Here is a 21,308-nt window from a genome sequence, read left to right on the forward strand (position 1 = left end):
TACCATAATATTTGTATAAATTTTTGGATCAATAAATTAAAAAGTTTTCTCAAAAAAATTCTGGAAAATTCACTTTTTTTCGGCCGTCTAACTGTATATAACCCCTTAAGCGAGCTTTTACTCAAAATTTTCTATTGACATGGTCAGAACATTTGAAGAAACTACTTTTAACAATGGAGTAAGCTTTAATTTCGTTTTGGTATTACCAATTACGGATACTCGATACTGAATTTGTTAATCACAGTTAAAAGAGTAAACATTTTTTCAAAGTTTGCTTAAATTTCTTTCACTTCATTACTCAAGTACAGTGTCACTATATCCCACTATAGTAAATACAGTTTTCTGATACTTTCCATAAACGCACTGTCAAGCGTAAATTTCACTACGCTCTTTTATTCCACTATACTGACTCATAGGGATTTTTTGTATTATAAAAAAAATATGATACTATTGTGAACAACATTCGGTGTCTACTAGACTAGATAAATTGTTAGACGCATTAAAAGTAACAGACAAACAATGCTAGAGATGTATGAAAAAAACATATATATTAAAAAGTAATCGGTTGCCATGAGTAACTGTATATGATATGAGCTATAAAAAATAAAAAGAAAAATGAAATAGTAGGGCCTCAAATGAAAGCTACAGAGAATATTTAGACAGAACTTATTATTTTTTATTAAAATTGGGAACAAAACTAATCTCCCTTCTAGTTACTCATTTCCACACACACAGCATTCACAACCGCTTAACCGGTTACTCTCACTCATATCTTACGCATCTCTATCACTACCTACGCCTATGCGTTCTCTAGCTACGTACAACGAAAATCCGAAAACAAAATAATAAAAAAACCAACAGCATATTAAACTTGAGCAAATCCGAAAATAAACAAAGAAAAAATTTGAAATTTTTTAATTCTTCCGACTTTTTTGTACGCAACGAAATAAGCAAGCAAAGGAGAGAGAGTGTGAGCAAATAAATACATATGCCACAGTGTATGCGAACGCACAATGAAAGGCAAACACAGCAGAGCAATGTTGGAGCACAGCATCCTCTCCACCCTCCCACTTTAGACAAACACACACAAAGAGAGAGAAGCGCGTACCGGCAGATAAGAAGACACTATGCTGTGCGTTACTTGGCAAAATTCATTGCCTGCCTGCAGGCGCATTCGCCTGTTTTTTTTCACTTTTGCTTGTTGTTGCTGTTGCTGCTGCAATTTTTCAATGCCAATGCAAACGCAACACATTGCCAGGGCCACCAGGTCCACCACTCACTGCCATTGGCATTGCCACCGCTACTGCGTCGTTGCAATGTTTTAGCACTTGCCGTTGCATACTTTGTGGCGTTGCGTTGCGCTTTTTTTTGTGGTCGCTTTTTATTTGCCGTGCTTTGCGCTCTTTTTTTTTGGTGTATTCATCAGCTTTTTTTTCTATTTATTTTACTTTACTATGAGTTTATTTTTTGTGCTTTTTTGTTTGAGCGGCGCATTATGAGCGTGTGCGAGTGGGCTTTTATTATTAATATTATTTTTTTTAGTATTTATTTTCTGCAAAGCTATGCCTTTGCCTCACACCCGTTGGTGTGCGCGGCTTCAGCGTTTCATTGTAGCTTTTTTAATGTTTACTTCCCTTTTGCTTTTCCCTTTCATTTGTTCCGTTTCGTTTCATTCGGTTTCGGTGGCTGCCATTCGCAGCGTGTGATTATACATATATGTATATATGTGTGTGTGTGTGTGTTTTTGTGTGCTTTGTATGCAACAGATTTTTTATCACTTGATTTTTGTGGCATTTTATTTACTTTTTATGATTATATCACAGCGTTTTCTCTGTTGTTTTCTTTTTCGGATGCACTCACCATCGAAATATAGGTATGTAAGAGTGTGTGTGTGTTAGCCGATGTATTGGTGTGCGTGTGGCATGTGCTATCAGAGATTGCAACGCACCGTTAGTTGCAGCCAACGTTTAAAGAACTAATTAAAATAAACGTCAAAGCAATCGGCGCGCATCGATGGCTGGCTGGCTGACTGGCTGCGTAGTGACTACAGAGACAGGCGCGCCTAAATGCATACAACGAAAAATGTAATAAACTCCAGCTGGAAGCGTGTGTGCGGTAGAAAAAATATTCTTTTGCTTATTTTGGTAGCTGCTTTATGCTTTCATACATGCATACACACACATATATTCACTCGCATGTATCTTCTTGCCGTCAAGCGCCAGACTGCAGCTGCATCCGAACACATCATTTCGCAGATTTTTTCTCAATTTCAAATAAATTTTTTTGTTATTTATATTTTGTGATTTATTTATTTTATATATTTTTTTGTTATTTTTCGACCTGTTGTTGTTGGCGTTGGCGTGGTGCCTGCCTGAGGCTTGCTAGTTGCGAAGCTTGACTGCGTCTGTGCGTTTCGGTGTGTGCGTGTGTGTGCAGTTCAGCGCTTCCGCCGCCGCTTTCAATGCTCATTAGTATTTTTTTGTGCATTCTATGGAATTCAGTTAAATCTGGAAGACAGACAGTCGTGGTAGGGGTAAAAGGTACTTCAATCAAGCGCATCCTTTGCAACCTCACATATCTTTTCAACATCAATTAGTTAGTTTAAGTGCTTTAAGGTATTTGTATTAAATATTTTCGATTAAAATTCTAAGAAATTTTTATTTGATTGAATTTTTTCGAATTTTTTATTAGAAAGCTTACTCATCCAAACTGAATTCTTATTTAATTGTAGCAATATTTGTTACAAAGAATCGTAGTACATGGACCGTCACGATTTTAAGCACCTTTGTTAATGCAAAACAGATAGCAACAGATATTAAAATAATTCAAATTTATTTTCTTGAAATTTTAACTTTTTATTTATAAAAAAATTTTAAGGAACCCTAAAAAAATTATTAAAAGAAGTCATCATTTTATATATTTGTGGTAATACATTTTTTCAACAATATAAAAAAAAATTATAAAAAAATTTTATAGCAGTCCCGAAAATTTTTCGGGATTACTATTTTTCAGTGCCGAATCTCAGGAATCTGAAAGTTGTGCAGAATTCAATGATTAATTGAATCTAACAAATTTTCCACTTTCTCTGACCTAAAATCCATTTATTATTTTCCGATCCCGAAATTCGGGATTCCAACTTTCTTCGGGACCATAGTCGTTTTTCAAACGGATTTTGTTCTCATACCAATATGCATAAAACATTAGTAAAAAATAATTTACAAAAGCGAAAACCCGAAAATTTTTTCGGGATTATTACTTTTAAGTCCCGAAATTTCGGGATTCTGAATGTTTTGTATGCAATCAATGATTAATTGAATCTAACAAATTTTATACTTTCTTTGACATGAATTCATTTAAAATTTTCAGATCCCGAAATTTCGGGATTCAAAAAATTGTTCAGCACCATAGTTGTTTATCAACCCGATTTTGTTTTTATAACAATTCGCATGGAAAACATTAGTTAAAAATAGTTTAAAGAATTAAAATTTTATGATCCAGAAATTTCGAGACTCGAAAAAATTTTTCGGGATTTTAGTCACTGTGAACACAGATTGTATATATGCATATGAAGCATTAAAATAAAATACTTTTATTTCTAAAAAACTAATTTGCGCCCGAACATATGCTACGCTGTCACAACTCTGTATACGAATTTTAGGCGTATATGAAAACGGACACACACATGCACATAATTCTATGAAATGCGAATTTCTATGAATTTGTTTGCATTTGCTCCGCGACTGCGGGAATATACATAAGCAGATGATGATGAAATATTTCACAACTTAAAACATGTCACCAAATTTCATATGGCAGCGCTGAGGAGGCGACGACACCGCGCACGCCTAACAGCCAGCGGGCAAAAGCGAGTCGAAACAATGCTGGCAAACAGAGGAGGAGAGCAGAGCAGCGTAGTTAGGGGCCAACAAATGACAGCAAGGGGATGAGCTATTATGACTTTTCTTTCGTTTTGATTTTTTTTGTTAAACCGTTATTTTGTGCTTTTTTGGTGCACTAAAGGGGTGTGGGGACACTTTTAATATGCGCACGCTAGCACGCTTGTGTGCGTGCGGGTGGCAACACGGTGGACAGCGCGCAGGGCCAGGACTTCACGCAAAATTAAAAACAAAAATTAAAATGTGGCAAGTGGCAAGTGAGTGAAATGCGGCACTGTTTCATTTTAAAAATATTGAAAAACGTTATTTTGAACCGTTATTTTTTTTGCGTCAGCTACACGCTTTATTTTCAAATGGGGGGGTCGGTCCTACGTATTGCCACAAGTAATATATAGTATATAATATTTTATACTTGTATGCATGCTTAAGCATATATTTGAAATTTTGCAAGCAAAAGCTAGTGGAGTTGTTGCGGGGGTAAACTCTAGTGACGTTGAAGTGTACCGAAATGTGCAAATACAAAAGTTATGAAAGTACTTAAAACTGTAAATTGATATTGCGCGAATGTGGAGGAGCTGGAGTGTGTGAGAGAAAGAGAGGTAGAGTCAATGAGGTGAAGTGAGGGTCCATATAAACTTCCCACATATGTGGCATGTGAATAAGAGCACAGTGTGGTAGCCTACTTGTAGGGGCAGTCGCATCATTTTTATCACAAGTGAGTATATTTATGGGTGTGTGTGAGAATTGTTTCCACGTATTCACGCACACAAAGCCACATTTACTTTTTCTTCGATTTTTTATGCCGCAATTTTATCACTTTTCAATTTTCGTTGCTTCATTGTCTCGCGCTGTCAGCCATTTTAATGGACTTGCGTCGAGTCGGAAATTTTTAAAAGCCTCAAGCTTGATATGCGCGCTGTTGTTGTTGCTTATTATATTTTAAAATTGATGTGGCGATGACAGATAAACGTAAATTAAGGACCCGCGTGATCAGATAAGGACAAAGGTAGGACATAAATATAAGAAAGACAATGTGACTGTATATATAAATATAAAAATCTATATAAAACTCCCGTCAGACGTTGAAAAAATTGAAAAAGACTCCCAAATGCGACTCTTTCCATAGATAAAATCAGTTTACACCTAAATTTTGATACATTTTCAAGAGTTGCGCCTAGTGGTATGCTACATATTCATAAACCCATTTGTTGAAAAATGCTTACTTCTATAAAATATGCGATCAACAGCCTAAAAGTATGCTTAAAAAGTAGAAAACAAATTATTTTGACAAGTTTTGAAATATTTTCTAGTATGAAATTAGTTAATCACAAAATAATTTATATTAAAAATGTTAGAAATATGTGCTGCAGCAAATAAAAAGAACATAGATTAAAAATGTAATCATTGTATCGGAGAGAGAATAGAGAATTCGAATATCAATATTTCTGTATCGCATAAATATCATAAATTTATTGATATCCTAAAGGTATGCTACAACACTTTTAAAAATATAGAAATAATTATTTACGAAGAACAAGTAACAATTGAACGAAAAAGCCTATATGCACATTCATACATCTATACTACTATTATAAAGAGGAAAGATTTGTATGTATGTTTGTAATGAATAAACTCAAAAACTACTCTGACGATTTCAAAAACGTTCACCCTGAGTAACATAGACTATAATTATATCTCGAATCTTAACTTTTTCGAAATAGTTCCCAGGTGAGGGAATCAAAAACACTCCGTGATGGAGAATTTTAATCTGAAACTGAAAATCGCTTGCAAGTCATCGCAATCCCGTGCGAAGCCGGAGCGGTCTGCTAGTATAAAATATATTATATTAGTCCTGAAACCGTATTTAATTAATTTTCTGATATAAACCTAATTACAAAAACAACATAAGATTATCTTCGGAGTTAAATAACACAAACAAATAAAACAAAAACTATTCCCCCTTCAATTCGAGTTAAAAGTTTTGCATTTTAATTGCCGAAAGCAATGCTTTAAGAGCATGGAATATGTAAATATTGTCCCTAAATTAAATTAAAATAAAATGTGTCTGCCGCCACAGGTTTGTCATTAACTCAGCAAACAGGGCTCGAAATAAAACATTTGCAAGATGATTGAGAAAACATCAAAGTGAATTATATGTGCAGTGAAAAGTGCACCTGTAAATTGAAACCACATACAACACAGACATACACATCTGCATATGAACATGTGAGTTTCCCCTCTCATAGAAAAGTTGCAAATATATTTAAATTATAAAAGAATGCAGTGAAAGGAACACACACACTTGTATAACTCAATACAAATGTGTATTTGTATCTGTATATTGGTGGATGGCAATGAACACCTGCCAAAAATAACCAAAAAATCTTAAATGCCAAAGGCAAAATACTTCTATTATAATTTTTGTTTTTTGCGCCAACAACACTTTCACTCAAACTCAATGGCACTTTTGGTGATGTGAATGGGCGAAATGCAGTAAATGGAACAGTGGGCTTGAAATGCTTAAAACGCGGAAAATTTTGAGAATTTGCGGACAGAAATATAAATTTGTTTATAGATTTTATTTTTGGGTTTAAAAGTTGAAATTGAAGTAATTTAAAGTTCAATTAATATCATAGAACTAATGGAAAAGATAATTTATTACAAAAAAAAAAAAATATTTTGATTAAAAAATTAAAAGTTTCATAAGATGAATGGTTGAATGATTTTAAGATTACTAGAATCTAAAGTCCACCGTCAACAAACTGATTGTTATCAGTGCGGCTTTAGACCTCGAAAATCAACAACTGACCAGATATTCACCATGCGCCAAATCTTGGAAAAGACCCGTGAAAAGAGGATCGACACACACCACCTTTTTGTCGATTTTAAAGCTGCTTTCGACAGCACGAAAAGGAGCTGCCTTTACGCCGCGATGTCTGAATTTGGTATCCCCGCATAACTAATACGGCTGTGTAAGCTGACGTTGAGCAACACCAAAAGCTCCGTCAGGATCGGGAAGGACCTCTCCGAGCGTTCGATACCAAACGAGGTGTGAGATTGTAGATAATTTCATATACCTAAGCATCAACATCGATAATAATGTCAGCCTTGAAATCCCACGCAGAATCACTCTTGCCAACAGGTGAAAAGTAAAGTCCTCTCTCAACGAACAAAAACTAAACTCTACAAGTCTCTCATCATTCCCGTTCTACTTTACGGTGCAGAAGCGTGGACGATGTCAACATCCGATAAGTGCCCCAGCTCTGAAAGTTTTCGATGCAGTACCCGCTGGTGGAAGCCGAGGAAGAGGGAGGCCTCCACTCCGATGAAAGGACCAGGTGGAGAAGAACCTGTCTTCACTTGGTATTACCAATTGACGCCAAACTGCCAAAAGGAGAGATGCGTGGCGCGCTGTTGTGGACTCGGCTATAACCGCGTAAGAGGTGTCTCCACCCACCAGTCAAGAAGAAGATTAGAATCTAAATTTGCAAAATTTTAAAATTAAATTTTGAATTTATCTAACTTTTGTTTGACAGTAAAACACTGTGCCGCATTCAAGTACAACTGCTCGACAAAGGCGCTTATGTGTGCATTGAAATGTTCATTTATATGGGTAGATATACATTTGTATAGAAAAAATCATCTGGCACATGTTAAGCTTATATAAAAATATATTTTCTACATATGTATGTATGTAAACAGGTACTCCACTATACAACATAACGACTTTAAAAATGAAAAGAAAGCGATATTGTAGAAGAACATAAAAAGATACCGATTGAAACGAAACTGAAGAGAGGAAATTAAAAATCATTGCAGCAACACAAAAATAAATGTTTTTAAATATACAGTAAAGCCTTTAAAGTTGGACACCCTTCTAATTTGGACACTCGCTCAAATTGGACAAAATGTTCTGTACCAACATAGTCAATATAGTACAAACAATAATTTCTTTAGAACATGGATACTCGCGTAACTTGGACAAAAAGTGCTGAATCGCAGGTGTCCAGCTTAGAGAGGTTTTACTGTATTTACTTATATGTATGTACATCATATTTCCTTTGTACCACAGTGTTGTGAATAAATTGTTTTATAATTTTTGTGTGTCATTGTTGCCACTTTTTCGATATTTTCTTATTTTTTTATTGTAAATAAAATAAAAAATTTAAAATAGCAGAGATTGTCAACATTTTACTGGTTTCTTATTGGTTTAAAAAAAGCTAAGAATCCATTGGACTGGGATATCATATGAATATATAAAATATATGTAGATGTATATATATATACATACATAAAAATACAACTCTGATGGGCAGAAATAAATTGCATTTTCATAATTTTCTTATTTTATTAAAAAAGCTACAAAGGCCGAATATACACCTTTACACACACATGGTACATGTATTTCTGTACGTGAAACTCTAGAGTTGCTGGAGAGTAACAACGCATTGACAATAAAGATAAGAAAACCACAGCGACACAACGATGTAGCAATGTTGAATGCAGATATGTATGCATATATGTATGTGCCCGTATATGTATGCATTTTCGCAACATAGATGTTTGCATGCAGTCGAGAGCACCTTCGCTGGCGCATTGAAGTGACAAAGTAAGTAAAAAGATAAACAAATGTTGAAATCACGGAGTGGCATTTGTATAAGAATATAGCTATATATGTATATAAATAAATATTATATATATTATATACTCACACCGGCTTATGTATGCAGGCCTACCCCAAAAAAAATTTAAAAAATATTAAAATAAAATAGTAGAAATTATCGCTTGCATTTGACGGTAGCAAACAGACATGTTGCAAGTACGCAAACGAGTGTAAAAAAGAATTAAGAGACACAAAAAATGAATTTTATCAGCCGAGAGACGGGGTAGGCTTGAAAATGGTAGCGAAAATAGAAGAGTATTTCAGTTGTACTTTACGAATAACACAAACACACACATACATACTGTTATACTACAACACAGTCTTACTAAGTAAACGTAAACGTCATAAACAAAAACGTAACAGAGAAAATGTAAAAATTTCTTGAAATAGAGGAAATCTCAGTAGAGAGTTACCGTTATTAACGTTAATACATTTTATTTTTATTTGTTGGAAAAGAAAACATGTAAAGACTTTCAAGTAAAACCCTTGCGCTAAAATATCCCCACTGATTTTCTACCTGTAATGTAGAAGCAACCAGCACCAACCCATTGCTTGCCGCCTAAAGGTATGCAGCAAAAAAGCATCAAATATGAAATGCATCGCTGTTGTAATAATGTTGCAAGCAGAACAGCTTAATGTTAATGTAACAGAGCAGTGTTCGATGAAGATTAAATTAACAGCGACTTGTTACCATACAGTAATTTAGTAAATGAGGGAGACTTAAAATGGGTTTTAGACCCGAGAATCAAGTAAAATTTGATTTTAACCGATTTTCTAAATCATCTATCAACAATGCAAATTTTTTTGAGATATTATTATGAAATTGCAAAAATTTCCAGACTTCCGGAAAATCATGCAGTGGTTCGGGTGATATACTTTATAAATCACTAATTATGATATCCAGATACGTTCTTTATTGGCTGAAGCTGTAGCTCGGTCTAATTTCTACTCTAAAAGTGATAAAAAAGGCATCTTATTCCAACTAAGCAACCTTATATGAAGTTTTTTTTTACAAATTTTTCATTTTGTGATGGCTACAAATTTTCTATCGCCTAGACGAGTTTGAGAAAACAACAGCTTTACTGTCTACCCTCAGCATATATTCATTTCAATAGAGGCTTACAAATATTTGTACTTATATGAATATGTATGCAAAAAACAAATGCTGTTACAAGTATGATGTCGCCATATTTTTTTCCTTATTCCAAAATAAATAAAATTCAAAAAATTACTGCTTTAAGACCACTTTTTCAATGCATTAGGGCTTGGCTTCATACATACATATTTCGATGAGCGTTTGCATGTATTGAGGATGTATATTAGACAAACTCTGAGGTAACAGAATCTGTCAAGCGTTTTGAATTTCGAGTGCGTTTGCTGTTTCCTCTTTATTTGCTCATGTCCATATACATATAGAGTTATATTTTTTTTTTTTTTTTTTTTATTGTTTTTCTCTTGTTTTATTTCCCACTTGTCTTTGCAACACTGCCAAAACAGCGCAGAAATGTTTGCCGTTAAGGATTGCAACAATTTTGTCGAAAATAAAGCAAAAGCAAAGAAATCTGCGACAAAGTGCAATAAAATTTATATTTTTTTGCATGGAACTATTTTTTTTATATTGAAACATACCGCCAGGTATGTTCTCTTTTCTATACATGTTGTTGTATGGTTATCTTTTTATCTTCCATCTATACCTTAACGTATATAAACAAAATACTTTTTGGTTTTATACTGTGCCGTAAGAAGGATGTATTTGAGCATTTGGAGTGTACTTCATTTTGATGGTTTTTCGTAGGCTCTCTCCCACACTTTTTCAACTATTATTTGGAAAATTTTTTAGAATTTTATTTTATACGAGTTACAGTTTGAGATTAAGATTCTCCATCACGGGGTGTTTTTAATACCCTCACCTGGGAACTATTTACAAAAAGTTGAGATTCTAGCAATATATATAGCTTATGTTACTCGGGGTGAATGTAGCTTTCCAATGGTGAAAGAATTTTTGAAATCGGCGCAGTAGTTTTCGAGTTTATTCAATACAAAAATACATACAAATCTTTCCTCTTTATAATAGTAGTATAGATTTATAAGGAAAGTACAGTCAATAAAGGTTCTGAGAAATGTTTGCTTTGGTTTTTAGAGAGAGAGAGAGAGAAAATGAAATGTTCGCTCAACAATCTACTTTTATGATTATAGATTTCTCATAAGCTTTAATTTACTTATTTCGCTTAGAGCGATTTTTAAGGGAGAATCTATTAAAACTGACTAATACAAATATTCTTAAAACATTATTATATGATATTGATGAGAACTTCTGAAAATGTATGAAGCTCATACCCACGACAGATTGACATTCATAACCGGAAGAAATACGAATTTATCGATCCCAGAACAGTCAGCAGTAAAATTCTTCAATATTATCGAAAAAAATCGTTACGTCAGTTGTCGATAAAAATCAATATGAAAGAGTCATTGAAGTCTGCATTGAAATTAAAGAATTGGCAAATCCTGTGAATATATTATATTTTTTTAAATATAATAAATAATCTAACGGTTAATTATATATACAAATTTATAAATATTTTTAATCAAATACTTATAATGATTCATTTAATATATATAAACTCACACTTATCAACAATATTTTACTTTGAGTACTAATAACTTTGAACTTTGCTCTTAAAAGTATGCTACAAAAATATCATATTTATTATATTTGTCAAATTCTTATATTATTTTTTTAATTTAAATATATATTGCTTTATAAATTAAATATTTTTCATCCATTGGACTAAAGCAAATATTAAATATTTTCTAAGTAATTTATTTTTATTAATATCACAAAGCTCGTTAAAGTCAGTCAGCTTTGCCTAAAAACATGAAAACTATGAATGCATGCAAAAGTAATATTAATTTCGTAGCATTTCAAATAACGGTAAAAACGAATAGGAACATACTGGAAAATTTGATTAAATGGTGCGCATAGAATGCAATAAACTATTGCTATATATGTATGAACAAATGCATAGGCAGTGGAAACAAGCGCAAGGGCGTGGGTAATAGGAAGTTGGCCAAACAGCTGGGCAGCCAAAGGGTACTGAGTCAATATGCGTGTGAGTGTGTGTGTGTAACTGTGTCTAAACTGGTAAACTAATAAAATGCACAACGGTAAAGGCGACAACATAGTGGAGAAATTAAAATTAAACTGAAAATCAACAAAAAAAACAAAGTTTTACAACAACAAAAAAATCACATAGCAGATATGCATGTGTATTGGCAAACTATATAGCATAACGGTAAAAATATATGTATAGCGCATACGGAAACATGCGACATTTATGAAATCAAAATCAAAATCAGCATCGGCATGGACTAACGGTACAAAATAAGGAAGAAAAACAATAAAGGAAAGCGAAAAAAAAAAGAATTTGAAAAATTACCAGCGAGTTATTAAATAAATAAAACGGCGAAATTGGCGACAGAAATTGGCGCAAGCGAGGTTAGCTTATGTGGCAGGTGGCAAGCTATACTTATACTATTATACATGTGTTTGTGTGTGTGTGTATGTGTTCATATAAATGGCGGCCACATGGCAAATAACTGTAATATATATGTACATGTGTGTGTGTTTGGTTTATATGATTTTATTTTTGGAAGCGTGTGTTATTTATTTAGCAATTTTTGATATGGCCAACATGCAACATGGCAAACATAAAATGTCAACCGAAAATTTATATGGCAAGGCTATGATTTTTTTTCGCCTATAAAATTTAGCGGAAATGCAAAGGGAAATTTGAAAAATGGAAATTTCGTGCAGATTTTTATAATTCAATTTTTTGTACTACCAATGTTGCAACAAAATTTTTTTCGGCGGGATTTTTGTGATATTTTTTCCAACCAATTTTGAAGCAGAAAATTGTAAATTTTTGGTATTTCCTTTTTTTTAAATTTTTACATATTTTTAGTCAAGTGTACGTGGGGGGGGGCAGGCTATAAATCAAAAATGTGCGCTTTGTTCATTTAAGCATAAAATGTTTGCAATTGTAGCTTTTATGCTAATATTTTTTGTGTTTTTTCTATAAAATTGTATCAACGACAGCAACTGTTAAACAAAACAACGCCATTTGGAATCAAAAAAGAAAAAAAAATGGTACAAACGTAATCATAAAAGAGTATCCTAGTGATTATTATAAAAGTAAGTAAAGTAAACGTGATGTACGTAGATATGTAGTAGGTAAACAAATTCATAGACAAAGAACACGACGAAGAGCAAAAAACATATTTAATAAATATATATTTGTTGATATATAATATATATATATATATATATATATGTAAATATATATCGTATATATTGTGGTATTATTTATGTGGTAAGTAGTAAGTAGTAAGTAATGTAACGGTATCATTTGAATTTGAATATCGAAATCGAACAGGAGTGAAAACGTCAACAAAAGAAAAACTAAACACTTTTATCACTTATTTCATATTTTTTTGTTTTTGTTTTTTTGTTGCTTTTTTCAATATGTATTTGTAATATAACGGTAAGTAAAGAGTTCAGTTGCACTTACCGACTCATGTGTGGCTAGGCGATAATCCAAATCTCCGCCTAAACCACCGCCCGCCGATGCTGAACGCGGCTGATGCATATGACGGCTGTTGCTGTTGTCATCCTCGCTGCAGTCGATCTCCTTCTTGAGTGACTAAAACATGAATAATAAATTAAAAATATATATATTACCATAAAAATCCCCACTCGCTACTCACCAGCGGCACCGACTGCACCGGCCCCAGACTGGACGTGCCGGCCAGCGAATCACTGCCGGCCGCAGCAGCTGCTGCCGCCGCCGACGAGCTGGGGCTCATGCCCGCCAACGCCGAGGTCGAGGGCAAACCGCAAACGCCACTACTGCCGGGTCGCTCAAGACTCGCCGCATCGCGTGGACTGCGCGAGGTCGCACGCTGTTGCTGGTGTGTGAGATCCGAGGCGAGTATGAGTCCGCCGCATGACGTGGAGCTGGTTGCAGCAGCGGGCGTTGAGCGCGCTGACTCGGGATCGCCGCCACCACCACCACTGCCGCCGCCCAGCGGTGAGGGTAGCGCCAGCGCAGCCGCATTGTGGCTTATGGCTGCGCCGATTTTCATATTCAAACCATGCATCGCATCGTTCGAGCTATTATCCTCAACATCGTCGTCTAGATCCATTTCTTCATCGTAGCTATCGGGCTCTTCGATTTTCTCCACCGCGTCCAGCACGCTGCACGAACCGGGTCGTGCGGGTGGTGAATCGAGTGCGACAATGTCGTGTTGCGGTTCATCGTCATCTTCATCGTCCGAGTCATCGTGATGTCTGGACGTCTTGTTATCGCCGTTACCGTTATTGTGATGCGTCGACTGCGTACCCGCGCCGCTGCTTGTCGTGTTCTTGTTGCTACTGTTATTGTTGTTATTTTTGCTAATGGCTTGCGCCGTCGCATCGCATTCTTCGCTGCTGGCGCGCGCACCACATGTCCGGCCAAGTGTGACGGCTTCGCCCACACCGCGCCCCTGGTAGAGATCAAGTGGCAGCGGTGAGGAGTCGCGTTCCGGTGACATTGGTTGACGCTTTGTTGGTGGCGCTAACGACGGACTACCGGGGCCGCCGCCGTCGCGTTCACCGCTAGCGTCACGTTTGCGTTGCGCTGTAGACGCCGTGGTTGCGGTACCGGCTGTGCCGGCGTTTGTGCTGGACGTAGACGTCGTTGATGTGGAGGCAGACGCTGTGGCAGCTTGTTGTTGTTGTTGTTGCTGTGTGGCCGCTACAACGGCTGCGGCAGCTGCTGCAACAACTGCAGCCGCTGTGCTGCTGACTGGCGTCGTACTAGCTGGCGCTGTTGTCGCGGCAACCGCGTTGGCGTTTGTTGAGGCTGTGCCTGCGACGGCGACTGGCGACGAAGCGGCTGATGTGGCTAAGTTTGCGGCTGAGGTGGCGGCTAACGTTGATGTAGTGGACCCGCTCGCTAACGCTGTATCGACGGGACTGTCACAAGTGCTTTTGATAGGTTGCGAATGCGGTCTCAAGCGATCCGGTTCACGTTCTGGCTCTCTGAGTGTTGTATTCTGATTGGTCATCTCTGCTAAGCCCTTAACCTGGGAGTTGAGAGTATGGAAGATGAGGCAAAGAAAGTTTGTTATGAGTAAGAAAGTGAGAACAAATGAATTATTTAGTCTGGACATTAAATCTAACGTTTGAAGAACCGTTAACTTACTTTTAACGACTCGGCCGTTTTGAGCAAAGCCGACAACTGACAATATTGCACGTTAACTTCGCCCTTGTACATGAATTCGACTAATGTTTTCAGTTCGGCTAAGCGGACGTCCTTCAATATCACAATTGGATGTTTTTCGGGGTGGTCCAGAAAAAGGCTCTGGAAATACGAAGAACAGGCCGAGAGGACCACCTGGAAAGAGAAGAAAAATAAGAGGACATATTAGTTGATATTGACATATTTTACTTTTTAAAAAGAGTTACAATTTTTCTGAGGGCAGTATATCTATAACAACTGGCGTTTTATAAAGCTCAGTCCTTACTACACGAATATATATTGCAAATTGTAAATTTTTGTCAATACTATAAGTTAGATTTGTATATAAATCAATACAAAAAAGAAATCAATAAAAAAAGAATACCCAAAATTACAATATTTGTTTGTCAGTATTATGTCAAACATTGTCATTTTCTTTGAGATATATTTATTTTTTTGTTTTTTTTTTCCACTTTTAGTGAAAAAATAACTTATAGCTCGGAGTATTTTGCTCTTACAATACATTGAGTTTAGTTACTAAAATTATTTTCTTGTTATATGTAGTTTAGGCTATGCCATTTTGAATGACATAATTTGACATTCTATTAAATAATTTGGAATATTTTATATAAAAAGAGAATAATATTTGGTAAAAAAGAGAAGACATATTTTGGGGACTTGAAATGACAGTATTTATTGTCAGTTTATGTCAAACATTGTCATTTTGTTTGAGATATATTAATTATTTTTTTTGTCATTCCTCTTGATGATAATCTTGAATGGTAAAAATCTTATAACTGGTGGTATTTTTTATACTTAAAATAAGATAGAAATTATTTTTGTGTAAATTATAGTTTAGACTATGTCATATTTACTGACAAAATTTGACATTCTATTAAATTCTTTGGAACATAATACATTTAACATATCCCTAATCTCTAATATAAACCATTAATAATTACCACAAAATAGATTAACTTAATGCACTTAGCTGTATATATTGCTATGAATGGACATAATTATGTGTTACATTGACAGTCTACGGTACTTTTACCACAGAAATTTGGTCACAAAAATTAAAAAAATAAAAATAAATAACCTATAAGAATACAGTAAACACAATTTCCGCCACACTCACCACCAAGCAATCTCATAACTAACGCAAACACAAATGCAATTGGCCCACTTTCGGTCCACCAGAGAGTGACCAGGTCCACACTGCCGGCTGTGACGCTTCGGGACGCACTTTTGAAGTAATTGAAATTTCCCTAATGTGTGCGCTGTTGTCGTCACACAATAAAAACAGGCGATGGCAAATATAAGACGACAAGTAAATAAATAAAAGTGGACACCCACAAACACACTCACACACGCATACTTCAACACAGAGTTGCATTAGTAAAGCTGTGCATATAAATTGCATTAAGCGCATAACAATTTAGACAATTGTTATTGTTGTTTGTTGTTATTGCAATTGCCATTGCGTTGAAATATTACTCAACGCATTGTTGTTGTTGTTATTTTTATATAGTATTGTTGTTGTTCTTGTGCTTATGTTTTTCAATTTCCCGCCGCATACAGCCATTTCCATTTATTTACAACCTCAACAAATCGTTAGCGCCTGCGCAGAGTAACAAAAACAGCAACAACAACAACAGCAGCAGCGTGTATGTGGCACCAACGCAATATATGGGCGTTAAAGCGAATAAAAAAGGCAAGGAAAGCAGTGAACGCACTGCGAGAAGAGTTACGGCGCGCGGCGTACAGTTAGCGCTCTGGTGTTAGTGTGTGTACCAGTGTTGCATTCCGTTGTTATTTTCGCCCGCAAGTGTGCACGAAATATGCATCGCATATCATTGCCTACCCCAAGGCGCTGAAACTGTTTGTTGTGTTGCGCAGCTGGTTGCCGTTCGCGCGCATTGTTTGTGTGCCTCTGCCTTCGATTGTGATTGTGATTGTGTGACTGTGCGGCGCGGTTTTAATTTGCGTGAAGGCTTTGCGCATGCGCACATAAAAATCAACGCAAGGCACAAGCAAACAACAACAGTGCATATGTAGCAAGTAAAAAACAAATGTGGAAAAGGAGCGCAAATGACCAAAAGCGATTTATTTCTGAAAAAAATAAAAAACAACAAAAATGCATGGAAAAGCAGCTAGCACTATTCTTGTCATGCATTAATAATTATTTGGAGATTATTTTTCTTCTATTTTTTTTTTGTTAGCAGCACAAAAACACGTTCTCCCGCAAACTTGCTACAAATTGTTGCATTGTTCGTTTGTGCGCATGCGCGGCATGCTGTTAACGCCTTCACCACTGCCTTAACGGCCACAGGCGGCCACAACTTTTCCAAACTCTGCTCAGCGCAGCGTTGCTACACATTGCACGTGTTGCACCACAACTGTCCACAAGTTGTTGCCACACTCTTTGCAACATAGCGAATTTATGTTGTTTTTGTTTTTATTTTACCATTAAATTTCGCATATCATAAAATATCATCGAATATTTTAGTCGCAACACTCCTTAGTTTTCACCAATTCGCTGCAATTGTGTGTGTGTGTGTGTGTGTGGAAATAAATTTGTTGGAAAAAGAAAAGTGTCGAAGCCGGAGGAAATGAATTCTCTGTGTTGCCGCGCCAAGGTGGGCCGCTTGCAACAAAGGCGTAAAAAAGTATTTCTTAGTACTATTGCGCACTTAAGTGCAGAAACTAGCACTAATAACAATAACAACAACTTGCTTTGCCTTCTACATGGCAGTTAACGGTATTTATGCGTCTAATAAGCAGTTTTAGAGTTTTATTTAGGAAAATTAGGCAAAGAAATTTCCAAATAATTCTAATAATGATAGTAATTAAATAAAAAACAAGTAAGGAAAGGCTAAATTCGGGTGCAACCGAATATTTTATACTCTTGCAATTCATAGATGAAATTTTGCAGTAGGGCAGTAGGTGTGGCATATTCCACACGTGGCATCAGGGTATTAAGAAAATAGTATGTACTCAATTTCATTAAAATCGGTCGAGTAGTTTCTAAGATATGGTTTTTGACCTATAAGTGAACGAAGCCACGCCCATTTTCAATTTTTTGAAAACATCTGAGTGTAGCTTTCTTCTGCCATGTCTTGTGTAAAATTTAGTGTTTCAGGTGTTTTCCGTTAGTGAGTTAACGCACTTTTAGTAATTTTCAACATAACTTTGTATGAGAGGTGGGCGTGGTTATTATCCGATTTCAACTATTTTCATGATGTGTGATGGTGTACGTAAGGAAAACGACTGCAGGAAGTATGGCTTATATAGGTTTATTGGTTTGCGAGATATATACAATAACCTATTTGGGGGCGCTCACTTCCTCCAAAAAATTACACCCAAATATGCCCCCTCCTAGTGCGATCCCTTGTGCTTTGTTTTCCGTCTTTTAACAATGATTATATCTATACAAATTTATGAAAAAAACGAGGTCAACATCGGAATCCCGAAGTCTAAATTTGGGGTGTGGAGTAAATGTCAGCATTTTTACCTTCTTAGGTTAAAGAATGTACTAATAAAACCTCAAATTGTCAACTGAGTGAAAACAACCGGAGCCAAAATTTGGATCCCAAATTTTAAATTTCGGGATTTTAGAAAAGGTCAACACTTTTCGTCTCTTGCGTGAACGAATGATCTCATAAAAACAAAAATTGACAATTGAATAAAAATATATCGGGATTAATAACGGGATCTCGATGTTAAAATTTCGAGATTTTAGAAAATTTCAGCATTTTTAGCTTTTTAGGTGAACCAAACAGTGTAAAGATCAAGATTTCGAAATTTAAATTTCGGCATTTAATTTATTTGAATTTTTTAAGTTTAAAAATTGGAATTAATATTTTATACGATTAACAGTTAATCAGAATTCGACCCAGTTTGTTGTAAAGTTATAAGAAGTTTTCTCTATAATCCAGAATAGAAAGATTATAATTCATATGACCAGGCTTGAAATCAGTCGAGAAATATATATACTACAATATAATTTACTTTAGATATTACGAACCTTTAGTTTGCTTTTGTGATAGAAAAGTGAATTTTCTCGAACCGTAAGCACAATATTTCATTCAACAAAGTGCATAAGTTAGAAATTCTCAATCGGTTTATGAATTTACTATTTTTCACTTTTTTGAGTAAAAGAAGCAGAAATATTCGAGTATTTGTGAAAATTATTCGAGCACAATAGTACCTAATAAGGATATATTAAATTTCTATATAAATTAATTTCAATAACCTCAAATAAGTCTAAGACATAACTGAGAGAATTGCTTTCGGTATTCGAGTTAATCTGTTTACTAAGTATTCTTAAGTACTTTTAGATTATTGTGAGCACTAAGTACTTGGATTCATGCAATCTATATTTATATATTGTCTTGAGTTATATCAATACCCGACTACACCAACCGCCATACTTTATTGCCACAAATCCCGTTAATCTACAAGAATTTCTATTTTCCTATTACTTTATGGCGATCCATTAAAGTGTAAAATGTGAAAAAGGAGAACAAATCGATATTTTCTTTACCGTAATGCTTTATGATCGGCTGTCAATGCGAGTTTGCACTGCAATTTATTAAAAATCCAATCTTTGCAGCGATTTCCGCCTTCCCACCGCCAACATGCAACGACAACAGCAACAACTAGCTGAGGTAAGTCAAACACCGACAGCATTTGAAGAAGCCTCCAGCAATCGTTGGGCACTAAATTCACGCTCTTATTACGATCAGTTGTCACAGCCAGCTGCGGCTTTAACGCCCGCCCTTACCTACACCTCTCGCTCTCCGCTGTGCGGTGTGTCGGAGTATTTTGATTCGTGTTTACGCCTCGCACCAATTGCTGGCGGCGATTTGTTGCGATCAAGAAATGTACACTTTCCAGTGGGAGTGACCCCGCCAGCTACAGACGCACCGACAGACACAAATAAGTTAAGGCGCATGCGGAGAGGCGGCAGTCGTCGTGGTGTCGTGGCGTTATTACATTTCTAACGTTACTATTAGCAAAATCGAATTTCCTGATTGCGCAACGATTAAAAATTGTGTGGATGAGAAACATTTGTTGGCATTGGCATTTGGCGGCTAGCAAATCATTGCCACAACTGGACTACATAGCGGCATATACGCGGATACTCAGTGGCAGCGACATTTAATTGATCGCGCTGTTAATAACGAGACGTTGACGCCCCCAAAGCTAATGAACGCCAATGGCTGGGACTGAAGGCTGCAGCAGCGCTTGTGGTTGTGGCAAGTTAGCTTTTGTTGTTGTTGTTTCTGTTGCAAATGAATGCCAATGCGAAAGAAAATATGTTGCGTGCACGAAAAACAAATGACCACGGGGAGTGTGTGCATATAAATCCGAGCGCAGCCGATCAGTTGTGCTGTGGCAAGTTGCGTTGTGGCAAATTGGCAAGCATAAATTTAAAGAGTTGCTGCCACAACTCCCATTCAATTAGGAACCAAGCACAATAATATGCGCTGGAACGCAGTGCAGTTGGAAGGCAATAGATAAAATAAAGGCAGGGTTAAATGGAAATGAAGAGAAGGAAGAAGAGGGACTGAGTGACTCTACTGGTTTTCAGTTGAGGAAGTGCAATGCTTTGAAAAAGTGCGCATACCAAATTTTTGATGAAAAAAATACGCATTGAGGCTGAAAATAATAAAAATAAAATTTCGGGATTCTGTTTGTAAAGCCAACTTTTCGGGATTTTGTGTTTTAGTTTGCATTTCTGCTGAAAAAACAATTATAATAAAAATTTCGGGATTTTTTCGGGATTCCGTTTGTAATCCCGATTTTTCGGGATTATTTTTTTAGTGTAGTAAAAATATGAAAATATTCTTAGAAACTCTAACGAAATTCAAACTTTTATTTTTCATCTGCTTTTGCAACATGTTGCACGGTGTGAAAGAGTTGCTTCACCCTCTCAACAATTTTCCATGCTGTTGCTATCACCTGCACTCGCAATTCATGGAATAGATTGCAATTTCCAGCTACGCATGCGCACATACAACTAACTACACACACACACGCAGCATTCAACACCTATCAGCATCATCATCAACCGCATTGGACCAACTGAATGCGGTATTGCGTGTCTGGAGGCGTTGCAATTTCCATTTCAACTCATAAAATCGTCATCAAATTAAAAGTTGCGCTGTGCGCATGCGCCGTCAAACCGGCAGATAGAAGCAATCGCACGTTGAAAGATATAAAAGTAATTCAAGTACAGTTGCAACTTGCAACAGCTGCTGTGTCGCGACCACACTTGCCACGCAGTAAATTAAGATTCTTACGAGTGAGATTTTTTACTGCAGATACCTGTTTATAGCACAAACACATTTATTGCTGTTGCCGCGCTTGTTGCTCGTACATACACACTTGCCACAACACTGCGTATGAGGCAATTTACTTTATTTGTTGCTTTTGTTTTTTCTTTCTTTCATTGCTCTA

The 21,308-nt window shown here is 36.0% G+C and overlaps 1 protein-coding gene across 11 annotated transcripts in view; it reads right to left on the minus strand.

The window, feature by feature from the left end:
* Positions 1-21,308, minus strand: part of LOC105208937 (uncharacterized) — a 363,842-nt gene that overhangs the window by 47,989 nt on the left and 294,545 nt on the right. For all 11 annotated transcript variants that reach the window (XM_054231284.1, XM_054231281.1, XM_054231282.1 and 8 more), the window contains 3 exons: positions 14,808-14,999; positions 13,327-14,688; positions 13,131-13,262 (listed from right to left, as the gene is read on the minus strand). In XM_054231284.1, coding sequence (XP_054087259.1) covers positions 13,131-13,262; positions 13,327-14,688; positions 14,808-14,999 — 1,686 coding nt within the window. The remainder of the gene's footprint in view (positions 1-13,130; positions 13,263-13,326; positions 14,689-14,807; positions 15,000-21,308) is intronic.

The sequence above is a fragment of the Zeugodacus cucurbitae genome, chromosome 5 (genome assembly GCF_028554725.1).
Source record: "Zeugodacus cucurbitae isolate PBARC_wt_2022May chromosome 5, idZeuCucr1.2, whole genome shotgun sequence".
Classification (NCBI taxonomy): domain Eukaryota; kingdom Metazoa; phylum Arthropoda; class Insecta; order Diptera; family Tephritidae; genus Zeugodacus; species Zeugodacus cucurbitae.